Here is a 20040-nt window from a genome sequence, read left to right as displayed (position 1 = left end):
TGATTCACAACGTGATTGTGTTTGTGTGTTTGCGGTTGAGGACAACCAGCGATTTGGAGGGTGGGGAAGGTCGGTGCTCGGTTCAGCGATGAGCTTTGCATAACAGTGATGTTATACAGTCGCTGCCTGGATCCACTGGGGGAGGAGATAATAATAACAATAATAATCCTTGCATTTGATACAGCACCTTATCACGTCTTCGAGACTTCTCAAAGCGCTGCACAGAATACACCGTAAAGTGTAGTGACTGTGTGCGTTGTGGGAGAAACGTGGCAGCCAATTGCGCACATCAGCGTCCCATGAACAGTCGTGGATTGAGTGACCAAATTATTATTTTTTTGGAAGGGATTATTACCCCCGGAAAGTGATCCGCCATCGACTAATAAGCGGGTTCCTCCTTAACAGCCTACGGTTTCGCCCTGACCCGCCCGGGATGGGTTCAGTAGGTACAGCGCTGAAGGTCCAGGTGTCCAAACTGCCCAGAGCCCCTTAGCCTGGAACTATGTGGATCTGGGACCTGCTCCCCACCCCACCCCCCAACATCGACAAGAGGATGATGTGTGGGGAAAGGCATTGGATGTTGTCAATGTCCACCTGCCTCACCATGACCACAGGCTACAAGAGGAAGTGAGCTGGGGAAGGACTTCCCGGTACTTGCCTCTGAGAGTCTGAGGTACGCGAAAACAGTGTCTGATCTAGAAACATCTGCCCAACAACTGGAGTATCAGCGCACACACACCATGGCATTGGCTAAACACTTTCCCCCATTGAGGGCGGCTGTTACAGGTCACACTGCCCACTGGTGGCAACCAGAGACATTACACAACCACAAGAGTAGGCTATTCAGCCCCTCGAGCCTGTTCCACCATTCTATTCTATAAGACCATGGCTCATCTGTATCTCAACTCCAATTACCCCCACTTGCCCCGTATCCCTTAATACCCCGGCCTAACAAACCTCAGTCTTGAATAGATTCAGCCATAATCCACAGCCTTTAGAAATCCCCTCATTATCGTAAAAACCTCAATCATACACAAAAATAATCCGACTTTCACGGTAACGGGGTCCAAATCCCAGGATTTAAAATGTGTCAGTATCAAAATGGAGTCTGCTCAGGCACACATTTCTCATCGCGGCCATTGGTTTGGAAATTTGATCTGCAGGTTACTAACAAAACATTGGGCAAGTTTCCCTGCTCCACGTCTGTTTACCGAGCAGTAAGTAGTAACCCGATTGTTATAGTCAATTGGCGCGTCCCTTTTCTGGCTAATTGGCTAACAATCCCTTAAAATTTTGGTCAATCGCACGAGTGTGTGTGGGACACTGCTGTGCACAATCGGCTGCCGTGTTTCACCCACAAAAATAGAGGCAATTCACTCTACAGTATTTTCTGTGAAGCGCTTTGAGACCTCTCGATGAGTCGCTGTACCAAATGCAAGCATTATTATTATAACAGCTTGCATTTATATAGGGCCCCTCACCCAGGGCAGCGTCCCCGAGGGCTCAGGACAGAAGACAAGGAGTATGGCTTCCATCTTGCCAACATGTTATCAGGAAACACCGCAAAATAGAGCCCAACACGGTCAGAATTGTTCATTGCATTAAAATGGTTTCATCACCTGGTTCCCCTGTGCATTCACAATGCACTGCTGCCCTCTGCCGGTCAAAGATCTCCATGAGCGTCTGGGTTCTCAGCAGCTCAGTCCCTGCTCTTGTGCTGTTGGTCGTCACGGTCATTGGTTTAGAATGGTCAGGAACCAATGACCAAGTTTGTGTTAAAGAGTTCAGTGATTCCGTGGACTCATTTACGTCTACACTGGTCTGATCTCTGCTGGGACGTGTTCTGGGCCTGCGGTGGACTTTCACTGCGACCCGCGTGGTTGGGGGGGAAGAGCAAGTGAATTAAAAAGACCAACACAATGTTGGCGTTTCTCACACGGGGCCGGTTTACAAGTCAGGAAGCGATGTAACACCTGGTGAGACTTCAATTGGAGTATTGTGTGCAAGTTTAGGCACTGAACCGCAAGAAGGATATATTGGCCTTAAGCGTGTGCGCAGCGGCGATTTACTGGAATACTTCCTGATGTCAAAGGCCTAATTTATGCTGAAAGTATGGAAAAACTGGGATTGTATTCTCTCTCTCTCTCGAGTTCAGGTTGAGGGGTGGTCTGATCGAGGTGTGCAACATAATGAAAGGTTTTGGCAGGTTTCATAGTGAGCAATCGTTTCCAGTGAGAAAATTGATGAACGGAGGCCAATCTTAAATTGAGGCTAAACTGTTTAGAAATGAAACGAGGAAACATTTTTCACAGCTGGCAGTGGGAGGGTGGCGTTCTCTCCCCCAGAGGTACAGCGCAGCCCACCCCAATACTACAATCCAACCGCACCCCCCACCCACCCCCACTCAGGTCTCCAGGCTGACCCAGGCCTCCTCAGCAGGTACACAGAACTAGACCAACCAGCACTGGGATGTTTCACTTCCCTTTTATTGAAAGGATTTTAGAACCCAAACCCTGAAACCGGATGGCATTGGGGCAGGCGACAACAGGCTGAGGCTCTCAGCGCACAGACACACCAGAGACCCTGTCAAAACCTCACAGTCTGGCTTGCAAGCCAACAAACCGCTCCTCCCATCGTTTTGCAATGTAAATCTGCTCAGTGATTCCACCAAAAAAAGTCTGGAGCTCACAAACAGGTTTAGTTTAGGGCAAAAAGCAAAATACTGCAGATGCTGGAAACCTGACCCCAAAACAGAATTGTCTGGGAACAGCAGCACCCACTTTCCTCTCCGTAGCTGCTGCCTGACCTGCTAAGTGTCCCCAACCACTTCCATTTATTTTAGGCCGTTCACCCACAAAGCAGTCAATTCATGTGACGAGACACAAGGCGCTATATCAAACGCTAGGATTATCATCTGCTTCCCTGCTACCAACCAACCCCACCTGCTCCAGATTGCGAAGCTCATTGTAGCCAGGCTGCCCAACGCTCAGAGTGAGATCAGTTTTCACCCACACCCCACCTCCCCCCCAGGGGTCCTGTGAGCGCGTGTACGTGACCAAGCGTCCCTGGCGGCCGTGACAGCGAGGCCGACAGGGATAGTAGGAAGCGAGTTGCTGTTGGCAGGGGGAACGACAGCACAGCACCACACAGCCATGTTGTAACTTATCCTGCACCTCAGCGCGGCTCAGCCTCGGGGGGGGAAGAGGGAGGCCGGACAGGAGTGAGTGGCAGCGATCAATCAGGGCTCCAATCAGTGTCTGTCTGCCTCTCTGATAGACATCTCATTTTTGACAGGTGATGAAACAGAAGCTTCTGAGGTCTAATCGCTCATCACATCCAACATCAACTGCTTAACCAGACGCCACATTAATGTGGAGTGCGCAGGCCGCCACTGCTTAAGCTTTTGAATCCTGTGAGAATCAATACCCACCCCCCCCCCCTCCCACCCCACCACCCACCGTGACTGAGACAGCATCGTGTGTGCATCCCCCGCTGGTTATAAACCATCCTGGCTGCAGTAGGTACCACAGTGAACGCAGAGCGAGGGATTGCCAGACGGCAGAGAAACCAGCCCCAGCCGATCAGTAAAATACCTTTATTGGTTACCGACATGAACAGAAACAAGGTTTACAATCGTCGACCGCGTCGACCGCCCTTTCTGCGGGTGCTGTCTGACGGGATGGGAGTCACGTCCTCTGCAAGAGAAGAAATCAGAGTCACATACACTCAGCCCCGGGTTACACACACTCAGTCCCGGGTCACACACACTCAGTCCCGGGTCACACACACACAGCAGGTACTGCCCACTGGATACAGAGGAACAGAGCTGCGGGTTTGTTTATTCCCGTTGCTGCCCTCAGTTGTGTTTGTTCCCGCTACAGGCGCTCTGAGACGCTGCCCCCGCATGAAAGACACCATATAAATACAAGTTGTTGCCCTCAGACACGTCCCTCGGGGGAGGGGGTTTAAGGTTGTAACCAGATTGGCTGCTGGACAAGTTGTCTTTGGGGATCAGTCACTGCGTCTTTCTGAATTGTGGCTGTATTGTTGGTGTTAGATTCAGACTAACAGTTTCACACCCAACCCCACCCCCAGAAACTTACTGAGCTCTCCCCCCCCACCCACCGACACTGACTGAACCCCCCGGGGCCCTGTGAGCGTGTGTTCGTGACCAAGCGTCCCTGGCGGCCGTGACAGCGAGGCTGACAGGGATAGTAGGAAGCGAGTTGCTGTTGGCAGGGGGAACGACAGCACAGCACCACACAGCCATGTTGTAACTTATCCTGCACCTCATCGCGGCTCAGCCTCGGGGGAGAGAGGCCAACACACAACCTCGAGGGGTCAGTGCCCACATGTGAGGAGCTCAGACACAGAGTGGCCCAGCACAGGGCACCCAGTCCAGGACAGTGAGATCTGTTGAGTGCTTACGCCTCTGGCACTGCCCCCAACAGCTGCCCGTTGCTTATGTGCCAAGCGGGTCTGGAGGCCGGAGTCTCACATCAAAGACACGCCACAGTGAGACTAACAGCTGAGCTTGCAACACCCACAGTCACGGTGTAATCACCAATAGTCACAATCCTTACCAATGCGGCCGATCTTCATACCGGACCGAGCCAGAGCTCTCAGGGCCGACTGAGCCCCAGGTCCTGGGGTTTTGGTTCTAGAGAAAAACAGAAGCCATTTTACACACAGCCATTCACTCCAGCGTGCACGAGAGGACAGGCAGGGACCCTATCATCCTCCCCACACCCCCTCCCGAGTAATGTCAGTCAGTGACAGACAGACAGATTGGTTGGGGGCCACTTGGGGGAAAGAAACGTGCTTCTGGTGACAGACAATCCAGGGTTACAAATCCTGCTATCCCCAAACCCAGGGCGGTGATCACACCAGGAGGGTTAGACAGCTCAGTGCTATAACGACGAATGAGATCATTGCCCGCTCTGGTCAGTGAGAGGCCATTCAGCCAAGCCCTGACTAGGCAGGGGGTCGGAGCTGGCTCTACCCATCCACAAGGCCTGGTGATGCCGGAAAAGTACAGTAAGTGGCCATTTGCATGTCACTGCTCCACACCTTTCTCGGCAAACTTTCAAATCAAACCTTTACCTCTGTACATCCCCCCCACCCAGAGTCAGCACACTGGCTGTCTGCCCTACATTGTGATGAGCTGAGGTCCAACCAGCGATTCTCTCCCCTCTGGGAAGACATTGCAGCCTCCACTCAGATCCCATCAGTACTTCAGAGAGATTGAGCCCCACCCTACCCCCCCCCCACCAGCGCCAGGGGGAGGGTGGGGACCGTGTTCGTGACCAAGCGTCCCTGGCGGCCGTGACAGCGAGGCCAACAGGGATAGTAGGAAGCGAGTTGCTTTTGGCAGGGGGAACGACAGCACAGCACCACACAGCCATGTTGTAACTTATCCTGCACCTCAGCGCGGCTCAGCCTCGGGGGAGAGGCCGGACACAACACTGTTTTGTATAGATACTAGTTGCACTGAGACAAAAACACTTTACCCTAACTGCTGCTAAGTGTGGTAACTATCTGTGGGTTAACACGGCAGCCAATATGGGGGTGAAAGACCAATTTATTTGGTGTGGGGGGAGATTGTCAGCCAGGGCACCAGGAGAGAGAAACTCCCATCTCTTCTCCAGTCGTGACATGGGATCATTGTTAAATAATAAACAATTAATGGAATCAGAGTTGCCATAACCCTGACAGAACAGGGTCAGAACCATGGCTCGTGAACACTGATGTTGTAGAAAGTCTCTCACTCGGATACTAACTGTACCACACACCACCCCCCCCACCCCCTCCCCCCCAGAGAGACCAGCCAGTGTTGCCAGCCTCACCTGTTGCCCCCAGTGGCTCGCAGTTTGATGTGCAGAGCAGTGATTCCCAGTTCCTTGCACCTCTGGGACACGTCCTGAGCTGCCAACATAGCGGCATACGGAGAGGACTCGTCACGATCCGCTTTCACCTTCATCCCCCCAGTCACACGGCAAATTGTTTCCCTGCAAACAGCACAGACACGTCACACACAGACAGCGGCCATCACAGGGGGTATCACAATCCCAATCCACCCCCCCGCCAACACCTGAGACGTCTCTCTCTGCATGCTCAGCCAGAGAGCAGCCACTCGCTGTAGCTCGTTACCACACAGCACTTACTTGCCAGACAGATCTGTGACGTGGACGAAGGTATCATTGAAGGATGCGAAGATATGGCAAACTCCGAAGACATTTTCTCCCTCGGCCACCTGTGGCCCCAGGCTGATCACCTGCTCTTCCTTCTTCTCTTTGCCTTTGCGAGGAGCCATTCTGAAAGGGTAGGAAACCAAATTCACAGTTACTACACTTCACAGTGAAATGCTCGACCTGATATGAGGCTGTGTCATTTGTCAGGAATAATAGTGTTTGTGAAACACCCCCCACCCACCACATCCAGCCTGTTTGGCGCACAAAATAATCACTACAGTATATATCCTGTGAAGTGCTTTGAGATGTTGGGTTTGGGGGGGGGTTGTAGGGGGGTGTGGGAGGGTTGTGGGGGATGTGGGGGGGGTTGGGGGAGTGTGGGGAGGGTTGGGTGGGGGTGTGGGGAGGGTTGGGGGGGTGGGGGAGGGTTGGGGGGTGTGGGAGGGTTGTGGGGGGGAGTGTGGGGAGGGTTGGGGGGGTTGTGGGGAGTGTGGGGAGGTGGGAGGGTTGGGGGGGTTGTGGGGGAGTGTGGTGGGGGGTGGGGAGGGTTGGGGGGGTTGTGGGGGGGGAGTGTGGGAGGATTGTGGGGAAGTGTGGGAGGGGTTGGGGGGGTTGTGGGGAGGTTGTGGGGGGGTGTGGGGGTGGGGAGGTTTGGGGGGGGGGTTGTGGGGGAGGGGTGGGGGTGTGGGAGGGTTGTGGGGGGTTGTGGGGAGGGTTGTGGGGGGTTGTGGGGAGGGTTGTGGGGGGGTGTGGGGAGGGTTGGGGAGGGTTGTGGGGGGGGGGTTGTGGGGGTGTGGGGAGGGTGTGGGTGTGTGGGAGGGTGGGGGGGTTGTGGGGGTGTGGGGGGGTTGTGGGGGGTTGTGGGGAGGGTTGTGGGGGGGGTGTGGGGGTGTGGGGAGGGTTGTGGGGGGTTGTGGGGAGGGTTGTGGGGGGGGGGGTTGTGGGGGAGTGTGGGGGGGGGGGGGTTGGGGGGGTGTGTGGGGGGGTTGGGGGGGGGAGAGGGGTTATTATCAGTAACTATTATTTATTATCCCCGTTGAGCTCCGGCCCGGGAGGCGCCATGTGGAGCACCAGGAGGGTCGCCGCTTCCTCACCGAACAGTCTGTGAAAACCTGTAATAAAGTGCGAATGAAACGCCACCCACCAGCGCGGCCATTGCTCCCCCCCCCAGGCCCAGGCCCGGCGCCTGCCGTGACAACCCCATCGAGGAGGAGGGGGGGGAAAAAAGCCCTCAGCTCGACCCCCAGTCCTGCAAATAACGGTCGGGACTGGCGCCCCGGTTGCCGACGGTGCCGTGCGGGAGGCGGAGGGGGGCGGCGGGGGCGCGGGGGGCGGCGGATGGCGGCGGATGGCCGGCGCGGCCTCACGGTACCTGTGTGTCTCGGAGAGGCGCCGCCGGAAAGAAGGAGCAGCCTGCGCAGGAGTCCACTGCGCAGCCAAAGCGGCGGGCCCGCGCGGGCGCTCATGGGAACACAGCCCTCCTTTTTTTTTCTCCCCTTTTTTTTTTCCGCCGCCGCCGATGTCTAAACCGACGGTGTTTTTTTCAGCCTTCTTCAACGGGGAGGTTTTTTTTTGGGGGGCGAGTGTGAGAGCGGGGAAGTTGTTGTTTTTTTTTAAAAAAAATCTTCCCTGGCTCCCTCGCCGTGACGTCACCGCACCCCCATTCAGAAATCGGCGGCCGGGAGCCCGCCCACACCGGGGAGGCTCCTGAGTGGTCAGGCAGCAGCACGTGACATGCGCGCACGCGCACACGCACGCACGCGTGTACGTGCGGCCACGTGTCTGGCTCAGGCACTCCCAAGACAGCTGACCAGAGGGGGTGGGGAGGGATGGAGGCCACCAACACAGCACACAAGCTCTGGGCTCTTCTTCAGCCTGTGGCGAAGTTGGTTCGCGACGACGACAACTTGCCTTTATCTAGCGCTCACCCCCCCCCACCACCCGACAGCCGCACGGCAGCGTCCCAGAGCGCTTGACAGTGGGCGGAGCAGGACGCCGAGCCTGGGTGTGGGGGGGGGTGGGGGGCGGTGGAGAGAGAGGTGACCGTAGGCACTGGTCGAAGCGGAAGGACCTCAGGCGCGACCTGAAGATGGGGAAGGAGGGGACAGGGCGGAGGGCTCGAGGGAGAATGTGGGGGCTTTGGTGGCTGAAAGCACGACCGCCGATGACCTGAATTCCACTGGGACTTCTTCCCGACGTGAAAGGCACGACACAAGTGTGATTTGTTGTTGGGCGCTGGATAAGGTTGAACGTTTGTTTGGTTACTGCTGTACGAACACACTTCTCTTTGTCTCTGCCCTTGACTGTCAGACCAGGTCATGGATGGCATCAAAATAAATGGAATAATTACGCCTTAAATGCACGTAACTGCCAGAATGAGGCAGTTATTACTGAGATAACATCGGTATTTCAACACCTTTATAATCTTTTGATGTTATTTACTCTTGTATTATCTATCACTTATCATTTTGTCAACTATTGTTTTATTCCCCGTTGCCACTAGGGTCCGCTACTTCAATCAGTTTAGTTGCCCACACAATATAGTTAATTCACTTTGCAGTATATTCTGTGAAGCTCTTTGAGACGTCTCAAAGACGCGATAAGGCGCTATATCAAATGCAAGGATTATTATTATTACTGTCCTTCCAAAGGGGACACATTTTCAACCCTATGATTTGCACATCACTGGAGTGACCAGAAAAGGAGAAGCCACTTCCTGCTTAAATCAGGCTAATCTTCAATACACAGTGACAATCACACATAGACCAATCATATGCAAAGGGTATTTTAATCTTTACTTTGAAAACATGGGAAGCGTTGGTATATCTGACATTGTAGAGAGAGCTTATATGTTAATTGACTCATATTACATTCTTACTGAACAGACATCAAAATGATAACGATTAAGATGAGAATTTATTTCACCATCAGTCGGAATGCGACAATTAAATACAAATAGTAACTTTATTGCACAGCCGTCTAGAAATGTGTTAAGAGTCATTACAGATCTTTTTATTATTGTTAATACAATTCCCGTGGCTTAGACAAGCAAATGAGGACAGGGTCAGGGTAGAGACAGAAGAGACTGAAGTCACAGCCAGAACCCTGCGCTGTCCATCAATCTGATACCAGTTTATTAAAAGAGAATCGTTTCTGAAATTGGGTTTCCCCAGAGCATAAATTAAAACCACGAATGGAAGAGAAGATGGATTCAAAAAGACATTAAAAGTTGTGTCGAGCTTGGAACGGCAACAGAAGATTTTCCACTTTTCACAGGAATAAATTAGGAGGGGAAACAATAAAGAGAACAAAGCCATTTGCTATTTAGAGTCAGGTCACTGTTCCTGGTTCTGTCTGGTCTGTGCAGGAGGCACAGAGCTCAGGGTCTCACCCCTCACTCACCATAGCACAGTCAAGGGAGAAGTATAAACAGGTTGACAATACTGTACTTATAGTCTTTGATCAGCAGGCTTCCCGAGGTTCCTACTCATTTGATTCAAGAAATATTTTGCACATCACAGAGTACATTGTCAGTAAGTCTCTTTCTCTCAAGCTGTTGATCCAAGCTTCGGTGAGGAAGAACAGTGTAGAGGCACAGAGCAATGAAAGACTTTACATTCCTTGGACTCTTTAGCAGGAAGCTTGCTTGAAGAGTGTTGCTGTACAAACAACGCAAGTCTCCAACATGACCCAATATCAGTAAATTTTGCTGAAATCATGACCAACATTGAGGTGTAAAAGTTTGTTCAAAAGTAATCAGGACACGTACAGCAGCGTTACGAATAGCAGATATTTTGTTCAATGCCCCAAATTGGGCTTTGTGTGTTGGGGTAGATTAGATGCGAATGGTAACGGCTTAACATTTCATGCAATTTATATGGCAAATCCTGCTTTGAGCCAGGCCAGCACATGACGTGAGCTCCCTCCACACCCAGCCACAACCAACCATTTCACTGTCAAAATGTAACACTGAAGAGAATTGTTTTGCTCATGGCTGCTCCGTTTCCCACAGAGAGTTTGGGTGCAGCCAGAGGCTTGACGTTAGAGAGAGCCAGTCACACCCAGCACGAATGGAATAGCACTATTTACAATGAAGACAGGTTTAAAGATTTGTTTCATGCTGACACCCTCCAGAACAGCTGACGATTTAATCTTAGGTGATATTAAATGACACGTTTAAAACTGTTATAAGTTAATGAATGACCTTGATTCCCATGTTAAAAAGTTTATATCCACATAAAAAACCTGGTGTCTGCTGCTCGTTCAGTGCTGGAGCATCTCAGGGTGTTTGACAGCCTGACTCCAGGTGTGAGAGGGGAGCTACACACACACACACACACACACAGTGAATGGGGGAGACAGGCGGGCAGACAGGCAGAAAGCACTGAACACAGCAAATAACTAGCCAAGTTTTTAGGTCAAATATCACCACTAGGCGTGTTAAGGCCACACCTCGGTTTCCGAGACTTGGGATTAATTCCCGAGAAAATCTAAAGCCACAACTTATTACAATTCTCCTTCCCGTTTCCAGCCCCTCGATCCCATTCCCACTGCTCCACCCTCCCCAGCCGCCAGTATTCCCGGGATGAGCGGAAATCCTTTCACCAAGTAAATTCTTATGTCCTTATGAGCGGGTAGGCCCTGACCCAACACAGGGACCGCTCTGCCCCCTTTTCGTTCCCACGTGACACTCTGGTCAGGACACGTTATGAATAATCATATTTGACTATATTCTCTCATCAATAATTCTCTTTGCAATGCGCTTGAATTCAAGCTGCTGTATTCTGAAGTAGCTTTAAACTGTTCCCGAAAATATTTCAGTGATAAAGAACCTGATTACAAGTAGGGAATTCTCCAGGTCCCAGCGAGACTGAGCACACAGCTGTCTCCGCCTGGTTTGCAGAGAACACGACATGTCTCCTTATTAAACATGGTGCAGCCAGGCCTGTGTGGCTGGCAAGTGGAAGAATCGTGTGATAGAGCCTCTGTAGTTTTGCCCTGACAGGGGAGAAATGTGCTCTGTGAGATATTTTGAACGGTGTTGATCAAGTCCTGCTCCCACTGGTTAAGTCTTTAGTGGTTTCAAGCAAAGCTCCCTGTCTGTCATTCCCACTCACCATCACACACACACACACACGGTGCAGGCAGGCAGGCTGTACATTCTGCTGGAGAGCTTACCAGCCCGTAGACGCTGGACAAGGTTTAACACTGTCCAGCGAAGTTTTCCTGACAGCCAGGCCAGGCACCTGTCAATCTCTCGCTCTCTCAGGGTTCGGGATCGTGGGTGAGATGTCCCTGACAGCTGTGTCACACTCTGCTCTCTCCTGAGGCCCACAGAGGCATTCCCACCCTCCGATCTCACCCAAACCACGAGCCAGACATTCCCTCGAGCCACAATCATCACAGAAAAACCACCGCTCTCGTTACCCTGTCCCGAGGCCGGCACAGCTGCCAGATCCCTAATTTCCTTCAGGACCCAATTGTGGCTGAAGATCGGCCCCTTTTCCTGCTCCCTCGGGAGGAGAGGAGCCGCAATCACCAGGTGAAAGCACAACAATAATCTTCACAAGTTTCCAACTCCGCAATGACGTATTAAACACGAGTCTTTCCCAGAGGAAGATTAACCATCATCGATGCTCATCGTCTCCATCATCATCTCCGAAGCCCGGCCAGCCTCCCCGCCACAGGCCACTGTGTTAATGATGAGTGATGGAGAGGCTGTGGCTCAGGCTGTAGCTGTGCCTGGTGTCTGGCCGTGGAGCAGAGCGAACAGTGGTGTGCGATGCTGATGAGAGCCTCCTGTGCTACCTGTTGCTCTGAAGTTCCTCCCTCAGCCACGTGGGCAGTGTCTGCCCCAGTTTGTACAGAAGCTTGGACAGCTCGATGTTGTTCTCTCTGTAGTAATCCCTCAGGAAGGCCCGGGACTAGAGGAAAGTAATAATAAGATGATAATGTTATTAGCAGCGAGGTTTGTACTGAAGGTAATAGTCTGAGCTCAAACACACACTCACACAAGGGCTGACGAGCCGCAGTTTCTAACAGGATGCTTCAGGAGGGAACCTCAGTGGGCTTTGTCTCTCTCACTGACACCCAGACCTCGCTGACTATAAACAGGAGGCGTTCTCTTTGTCCAGGTTTACAGTGAAAGTCCATATCCCATCAGTGTAAACACGCATACACACACGCAAACACACACACACACAGCCTGTTGCTGTCTCCCCTGACCGACAGATCAGGTGTGGGCTGGTGTGGTACAGGAATCATGTCGATGGGGAGCATGCATTGGGTACGTACATCAGGATCCATCTCTGGGTACTTGCGGCCTTTGCTCTTCCCCAGACACTTGCTTTTCCCCCCATCCAGCAGCTGGCACCAGAAACCTTTCTTTGGGTCAAATCTGAAATTCACAAACATTGATTACAAACAGGAGCAGCCCAACAAGATCACAGCAGATAACAATAATAATAATAATCCTTGTATTTGATATAGAGCCTTATTACGCTTCTGAGACATCTCAAAGCGTTTCACAGAATATACAGTAAAGGGAATTGACTGCGTATTTTGTGGGGAAAATATGGCAGCCAAATGTACACAGCAGCGTCCCACTAACAGCCGTGGATTGAATGACCATATTATTATTATCATTATTATTGTTTTTAATTTTGAAGGGTTTATTACCCCCGGTACCCCCCGAACTAACAACCGGGTTCCTACTGACTGCTGATAAACAGAGGCGTGTGGAGTAAGGAAACTTGCTTAAGGTTTCGCCTCGTCTGGGAATCGAACCCGGGTGCTCTCACTTCCAAGGTGAGTGTCTAATCCCTGAGCTACAGAACTCTACTGTTACTTACAAGAGTAATTTGTGATAATTGGTGAAGACTCGGAGGCCGAGGAATTTCTGCACTTTGTTCATCGTCATCGCTGGCTCCGTGCGGAGAAGCTGCCCATCGAGGATCAGGATCTGAGAGGAACAAACAAAGCAAAGCACTGTGTAACACAAGCAGAACTCACACCCCGCACCCGGTCACACCCTATCACACCCCATCACACCCCGTCGTGCCCTTTGGCCCCAGTGACTGTCTGCCCTTCCAGGTCCTGCCAATTCCGGAAAGTATCAAGCGCAGGTTGGGAGGCCAAACAGAAAGTCCCAATTTCCTGAGTCTCTTCATTAGTGAAACAGCTGCTGAGGTGGGTGGATGGTTGTTAGGGCAGGGGGTTAGGGGGTTAGGGTTCAGGGGATGTGGGGTAAAGGTGGGTAATTGGAGTTGAAGTACAGATCAGCCTTGATCAAGTAGAATGGTGGAACAGGCTGGAGGGGCTGAGAGTGTGGCAGTGAGGAGGTGACTTGCCTGGTTGGGATGGTAGTAGTTGAGCCAGCGTTCGATGTGCACTGCGTACCAGCCCGGCACCAGGCAGCGGCTCTGCAGAACCCGCAGCTTGGGGAGAGCGTCCGCCCCGGCCGTCATCACCTCGTAGAAGCTGTACTTCAGGGCCACCGGGTCCTCGTGAGCTCGCTGGTGCTGCCGCCACCACAACAACAACAACTTGTATTTATACAGTGCCCTTCACGCGGGGCAGTACCTCAGAGCGCTTAAACCAGCACAAAGCTAACAACACGTCAGGGAAAATACCTCCCTGATGGTTTAAATCATCTTTATAAGATTGTCTGTCAAATCCATCTCATAGAGATACGTATTCTAGCTTGTATTCCCTTGAGTTTAGAAGCTCGAGGAGTTTACAATGATAGAGGGATTGGACAGGATCACTACCGAGAGACTATTTCCCCTGAAAACAAAAACAGAAATCGCTGGGAACACTCAGCAGGTCAGGGAGAAAGCATCTCGGGAGAAAGGAAAGTGCGTGTACAGTGTTCCCGGCCACGTCTGTGTTTGTTTTCAGATTTCCAGCATCTGCAGTATTTTGCGTTTCGAAACTATTTCATCTGCTGAATGGAGGAATCCAGGTCAAGGGGGAATTATCTTAAACTTAGAGCCAGGCCACTCAGGAATGCTGGATCTATTCACACGGTCAAGTCCAAGATGGATAGATGTTTGTTAGGTCAAGGGATAGCAAGGGATATAAAGTAAAGCCGGATAATTGGAGTTGAGGTATAGATCAGCCATGATCTAATAGAATGGCAGAACAGGCTCGAGGGGCTGCTTGGCCTCCTCCTGTTCCTATTGCGTTTGATGTTGTATTTCAAACACCTCAAAGTGCTTCACAGGAATGCTCTATCCCCGCCTTAACCCCTCTGTTGTGGCTGCTCTAGTCTTTGCCCATGGCTGGGTGAGAGAGGAGAGAATCACAGACCTGGTACCAGGAGTAAGCTCTGTCTGCCGGATTAATCAAGATGCTGATGATCTTAGCTTTGGGCAGCAGGGAGGCTACTCGCTTGGGAGACACCTCAGAATCAAAGTAGTTGGCACTCTTCTCGAAGAAAAAATCAGAGCTGGTGTTGGAGGGAACGGGGAAAAATTCCATGTACCTGTAGAGAAAACAGACAGCACATCACACAGGGAACAGCAAGGCTACAGCCCTTCGTGTCAGAGACATCGGCAGCAGTTACTGTAGACTGTCTGTGAGGCGAGCGCACTAACCACTACGCTATGGGATTCCGATTGGTAGGAATGTCGTATGATTATGGGACATGATTCACAGGAAAGTCACCAAGTTGTATTGTGCACAAACTCTCTGAACAACAACAACAACTTGCACTTATATAGCGCCCTCTACGCCGGGTGGCGTCTCAGAGCGCTTAAACCCTGCTTGATGCTAACCTGCGTGACGGACGCTATACAGATGCAAGTTGCTGTTGAAAGAATGTCTCTCAGCAAAGTTTTATGACCGAGGTCTAACTTACCAGTCGATGCCCTTGTGATAATTGGGTCCATTAAAAAACTGTAGCTCCTCAAAGGTGTCTGGGCTGGGAAAGTTACTGGTGATGTGTGGGTGCATGGTGAGGAACAGGTACAGAGCTGTGGTCCCTGCAGGGAAAGAACGTGCGGTTAGTTTGTTCCTTCAGATGACACTTTGTAAAGACTCACTTCACTGAAGAGTAACTATCATTTGACAAAAGCTCCTATGTCTCTTGTTCCTCACTTCCTCACACACTTTCTGATCCCAGGAGAACACTCAGCCACAAAGTCCATCCAAAGCCGAAAGTGTCCCAATTATTCACACTTCCAACAAACTAAATATCCACAAGCCAAAGGCAGCCCCGCAGGTTACAAGGCTGATCTGTTGCATATCAGCATCTTCTCATCAAAGGTCATTCGAGCAGTAAAGGTTTGAAGTTTTATTACTTAAGATTCAGGCACCAAATGAACATATAAATACAATGTGGACACTGTCAAGTGGATTGATTACCCGTCTTCTGTGGCCCGATGATAAGCAGTTTGGGAAGTCGATCACAGGTTTTCTCTTTGGACCAGATATCTTTGTGCCGTTTGTCCTGACAAGGATCCTGGGAACCAGAGAGAGAGAAAACAGTGTGAGGTTTGCCGGCCACAGTCATCCGTCAAACTGTGAAGGAAGGGTGCAAAAGTCCTGCAGGTGGTGTACCTGCCACAGGGGGTCCTTTTCTTGGGGAAACAGCTGGAAGTATTTGTGAGCCAACTGCACTGGGGGCAAAGTCCGCAGCTTCAGGTTAGTCCAGCATTGCAGAAAGCTGATCAGGTTCTTGAAGGTGTAAAGCCCCAGCCGGTCGTTCCCATAATTGGACAGATGTGTCATAAAGATGCTAATCTGAAACAGGTCACAGACAAGATGAACACGCTCTAATGACAGCAATAATCCCGGCGTTTCACACAGGCGGCGCCTGATCCCGTCTTCCAGACGTCTCAAAGCGCTTCACAGGACCCATTGTAAAGCGGAGTGTCTGTGTGTTTTGTGGGCGAGAGCCGCAGAGAAAGGGAGAGATTCTCACAGAGCTGTGGCCCGGCGCTGCACTCACAGGGTTCAGGAGGACAGTGAGGAAGAGTTCGCCCCCGTTGATGATCTTATCCAGCTCCTTGGGCCCCGCGGGATACTCGCTGTAGAATATAGTGTGTGTGAAGAGGCCACACGTCTGACGAGGAAGGACCTTTGAACAACAGAAGATGGAAATGATTGGCTGCCTCACGATGAGCAGCTTCACCAGAGCCGACAGGTCAACAGCAGCAACAACAACAACAAATCACATCTACACGCGCCCCCACCCCACCCCCCCTTCAAATCAGGAGAACGGCCCAAGGCGCTGGGCTGTCAGGGATTTGGATCTGAGCTGGGGGTTGGGATCAGGAGGAGGTGAAGGGTGGGGTGGGAGGGGTGGAGTGCGGGGAGGGTAGGACATTGTGACAGGGTTAGAGTGAAGGAGACTGGCTCCCGGGCCTCGCTGCTCACCATGATGCCGTTGTGTTTGAAGCCTCTGCGGAATCGTGCTGGTTTGAGGTGAGGATACTCCTCCGTGCTGGTCACCTTGATGCCCCAAACCCGCTTCCACGCCTCGTACAGCTGCACGTGGACTGGGTATACCCCGGAATGGTGGGGAGCCACAGCGTAGCCCATGTCTGTCGGGATTTTGTGTTCCTGTGTGTGTGTGTGGGGGGTGGGGAGAGAGTGAGTAAGAATTCTGATGTTATACACACATCACTGCCCGGCCGTCTGAGTCACCCAGACTTGCGGTAAACTCTCATTAATCCACAGAGAGGTTACAATTGCTGTCTAGTGTAGTGACTGTGTCTGATCGTGTCACTACAACAACAACAACAAAATTACATTTGTAAAGCGTTGTTGTTGTAGTAGTAGTAAAGCCAGGTTGGCAGCTCACAGCGACCAGGTCACCGCACTGTGTGGTTCAGGAACTCACCAAAGCAAACTGCTTGTTGAGGAGCATCTGTTCTGCCAGCACTGACTGGTTGTGGAAGAGGTGAGGCTGCATGTGACTCCACATGTGGGGAAACCACCAGAATTCACTCACATAGGACAACAGCAGGCTGTCCCCTTTGTCCTCCTCTTCGGTACCTAAACACAACACTTCGTCGTAAGATCAGAACAATTCGCTAGACACAAGAACAAGATCCATCCCCTGCACCTTCCACCATCCTGGCCATCGTTTGCGCACGTCATGTCCCAAACCACATACTGTATTTCCAGATATTAATTGCTAACAGAAATCTATCTCATTCAAGACCCATCTCAACACCTTCCACTTCGACCGGGCCTTCAGTCACCCCCCTACCCCCACCCTCCCTGCCCTCCACCCCTCCCGATCCCAGCTTGGGTCCATCCATCTGTAACCTAGACAAGATCAGAGCGATTGCAGGATAGTGATAACGAGAGAGCCACCTGTGTAATAGAACTTTCCGGAGAAGCCCAGGTTGAAGGTGAAGTTTGGAACGTGAGTTCGTAACTGATTCTGGGTTTCGAGCAGAGCCTGAAATACAGAGCAGAGGAGCATTCAATCCCATTTCACATCCCAAACCCTCCCACCCCACACACACATTCCAACGTCCATGATGGCGCTCCAAAAGAGGTTCCCACTCTGCGCCGCTCCTGACCCCTTCCCCCCACACACCCTTTCTGATATAATAATAATCCCGGTATTTGATATCGCGCCTTATCACGTTGTTGAGACGTCTCAAAGCGCTTCACAGAATATACTGTAAAGTGAATTGACCGTATGTTTTGTGGGCAAAACTCGGCTGCCAATTGCACACAGCAGCGACCACGGAAACAGTCGTTCGTGGGATATTGGTCTGAAATATTGTTCTACACTTTATCTTCTGCGATGCACCAACACGACCGCTCAGCACAGAGGGAATCTGGGCTGACACCAACCCCATCGAACATTACCTTCACGTCCTCCACCTTCATCCTGGTGCCCTCTTTGCCCACGAAGATGTCGTCGATGTCCACCAGAAGGTACCTGTCCAGAGACAGCGACAAGCGTTTCCCGGTCAGGAAGGACACGGCATCCACAAACACCAGCTTGTGCAGCCAGAAGTTCATGTTGTTGCCGAACAACACTCGTTGGATACCGTCATGGAGACCCAGGTCCTGGACCACGGTGGTGTGGAGGGCAGCGTCCACCTCCATGTGTGGGATGCTCTCCGCGGATTTGGTCTTCGCCAACAACACGGGTTCGTATGTGGAGTGGTTAGACTGGAAGACAGTCCAGTCATCTCCTGGGAGGAAACTCTTCTCGATCTCTTTGGCTTTGGTGATGTAGAGCAGAGGGGACCTGGGGTTTATGCTACAGTCCTTCAGGCCCAGGTTAGAGTGGAGATACAGGGGGAAGCCTTTCAGCTGCGCACTCAGTAAGCTGTTCTCATTGGCCTTGAAGAACCCAATGATGCCTACGCTGTACTCGATGCAGTACTTGTCTAGAAGCTCCCGATTCCAGGCGTCCAGGTTGACGTACTTCAAGATGTTTTCGTAGACAATGAGGATGAAGCGTCCCCGATCCTTGTCGGTCAGGGTGGGCATGTCCCCCTTCCCGGGGGCGATCTCCGTGTGGTACCTGAACCGGCTCGACTCCAAAATGGCCACGATTTCCTGTCCCAGCTGAGTGTACATGCTCTCCACAAACACCAACACCACGGGGTCAGTGCGGGATGTGTCCACAGGCTTCACGGCTTTAGTGGGGAACAGCCTGGAGGGGGCGACTTTGGAATCGTCGCACTCCGGAGCCTGGAGCTCCCCCGACGGCTCCGTGTCCTGTTTCATGCCGCTGTACAGGTAATAGGCCGAGATGAACACAGTCACCATGCAGAAGGCAAAGAGCAGGAGGAGAACCCCCTGAAGTGTGAGCTGTCTGAGTGCTCGGCGGAGCCTGCCCAGCAAACTCATCCTTTACCCCCTCCTTCCGCCCCCCTCCCACATGGAAACCACAGCACTCGCTCGCTCTTCAACAAAATAAAAATCTTCCCACTTGCCCCTTCCTGCTTTTCATGTCACCATGGCAAATCATGTGTCGTTATACGAAGCTCAGAACATGGAGGAGGGGGTGGGGGTCCTCTGGTTCCCAGGACCCTCGCTCAGGTGGAGACCGACAGTGGAGCCTGGTGTCCATCCACCCAGGGGACGCCCTTCCTCACTCCTGAGACCATCGTTGTTACGGCTCCAATCCTCGCTCATCTATGAAAATCCACAGTCGGTGACAATTGAAGGCTGCAAAACAGTAAAGACAGACAAGGTTCAGTCACTTCCATTTCACCATCGAGATCCAAGGCAACGGTTTAAGGAACAAGTTTCAGATCCACAGCCAGAAAATAAGGTAAGAGCAAAGGCAGAGCCGTCAATAATTTAGCTTCTTCTCAATTTGACAAAATAATAATAATAATAATAATCCTTGCATTTGATGCAGCGCCTTATCACGTCGTTGAGACGTCTCAAAGCGCTTGACAGGATATAAAGTATAAAGTGGAGTGACTGTGTATTTTGTGGATGAAACGCGGCAGCCAATTGCGCGCAGCAGCGTCCCCAAAGACAGTCGTGGATTGAGTGACCAAATTTTTAAAAATATTATTATTACCCCCGGAAAGCGATCCGCCAATCAACTGACAAATGGGTTCTTACTTACTGTTGGGTAAACAGAGGGGTGTGGAGAGTAAGGAAACTTGCCTAAATATTATTAGTTGGTCAAAATGATCACCCTAAACCCCAGAACGTTTACATTAACATTCTTGATCTCAGTGCCTTAAAAATACACAAAAGAAACTCTAATAAATAAAAGAACAGCCTCTGTGAACAAGCACAATGCAAAGAGCGTGGAAACTCTTCACACATCAGTGACTTTAATCCTTTCTCAAGACACTTGAACCTTGGCACAGCAATTAGAAACAGCAGCAATTTATCTTAGAACGTCAGC

At 51.4% G+C, this 20040-nt stretch overlaps 2 protein-coding genes and 3 non-coding genes across 6 annotated transcripts in view; all 5 read right to left on the bottom strand.

Moving 5' to 3' along the window:
• Nucleotides 1-3045: 3045 nt before the first annotated feature.
• Nucleotides 3046-3173, bottom strand: LOC121850077. The gene has a single exon (XR_006085462.1). It is a non-coding gene; the product is annotated as a small nucleolar RNA SNORA63 (small nucleolar RNA).
• A 410-nt stretch (nt 3174-3583) lies between these two features.
• Nucleotides 3584-7610, bottom strand: rps14 (ribosomal protein S14). The gene is given in 5 exon segments (NM_001292154.1): nt 3584-3695; nt 4584-4660; nt 5847-6008; nt 6165-6314; nt 7564-7610. Coding segments are annotated over 4 exon segments (456 nt in total). The 5' UTR covers nt 6314; nt 7564-7610; the 3' UTR covers nt 3584-3627.
• Nucleotides 4162-4289, bottom strand: LOC121850079. The gene has a single exon (XR_006085464.1). It is a non-coding gene; the product is annotated as a small nucleolar RNA SNORA63 (small nucleolar RNA).
• LOC121850078 lies at nt 5297-5424 on the bottom strand. Its single transcript, XR_006085463.1, has one exon. It is a non-coding gene; the product is annotated as a small nucleolar RNA SNORA63 (small nucleolar RNA).
• A 1350-nt stretch (nt 7611-8960) lies between the features above and the next one.
• Nucleotides 8961-20040, bottom strand: part of ndst1b (N-deacetylase/N-sulfotransferase (heparan glucosaminyl) 1b) — a 33014-nt gene continuing 21934 nt past the window's right edge. For both annotated transcript variants that reach the window (XM_007908159.2, XM_007908157.2), the window contains 13 exons: nt 18024-19340; nt 17517-17604; nt 17038-17192; nt 16572-16757; nt 16144-16272; nt 15753-15935; nt 15558-15654; nt 15052-15175; nt 14502-14676; nt 13541-13711; nt 13043-13152; nt 12486-12588; nt 8961-12115 (listed from right to left, as the gene is read on the bottom strand). In XM_007908159.2, the coding sequence (XP_007906350.1) occupies nt 11996-12115; nt 12486-12588; nt 13043-13152; nt 13541-13711; nt 14502-14676; nt 15052-15175; nt 15558-15654; nt 15753-15935; nt 16144-16272; nt 16572-16757; nt 17038-17192; nt 17517-17604; nt 18024-19019 (2637 nt within the window). In that variant the 5' untranslated portion in view covers nt 19020-19340 and the 3' untranslated portion in view covers nt 8961-11995. The remainder of the gene's footprint in view (nt 12116-12485; nt 12589-13042; nt 13153-13540; nt 13712-14501; nt 14677-15051; nt 15176-15557; nt 15655-15752; nt 15936-16143; nt 16273-16571; nt 16758-17037; nt 17193-17516; nt 17605-18023; nt 19341-20040) is intronic.

The sequence above is a fragment of the Callorhinchus milii genome, unplaced genomic scaffold, assembly GCF_018977255.1.
Source record: "Callorhinchus milii isolate IMCB2004 unplaced genomic scaffold, IMCB_Cmil_1.0 Scaffold13, whole genome shotgun sequence".
NCBI lineage: Eukaryota > Metazoa > Chordata > Chondrichthyes > Chimaeriformes > Callorhinchidae > Callorhinchus > Callorhinchus milii.
This window is presented reverse-complemented; position numbering and strand designations above follow the sequence as displayed.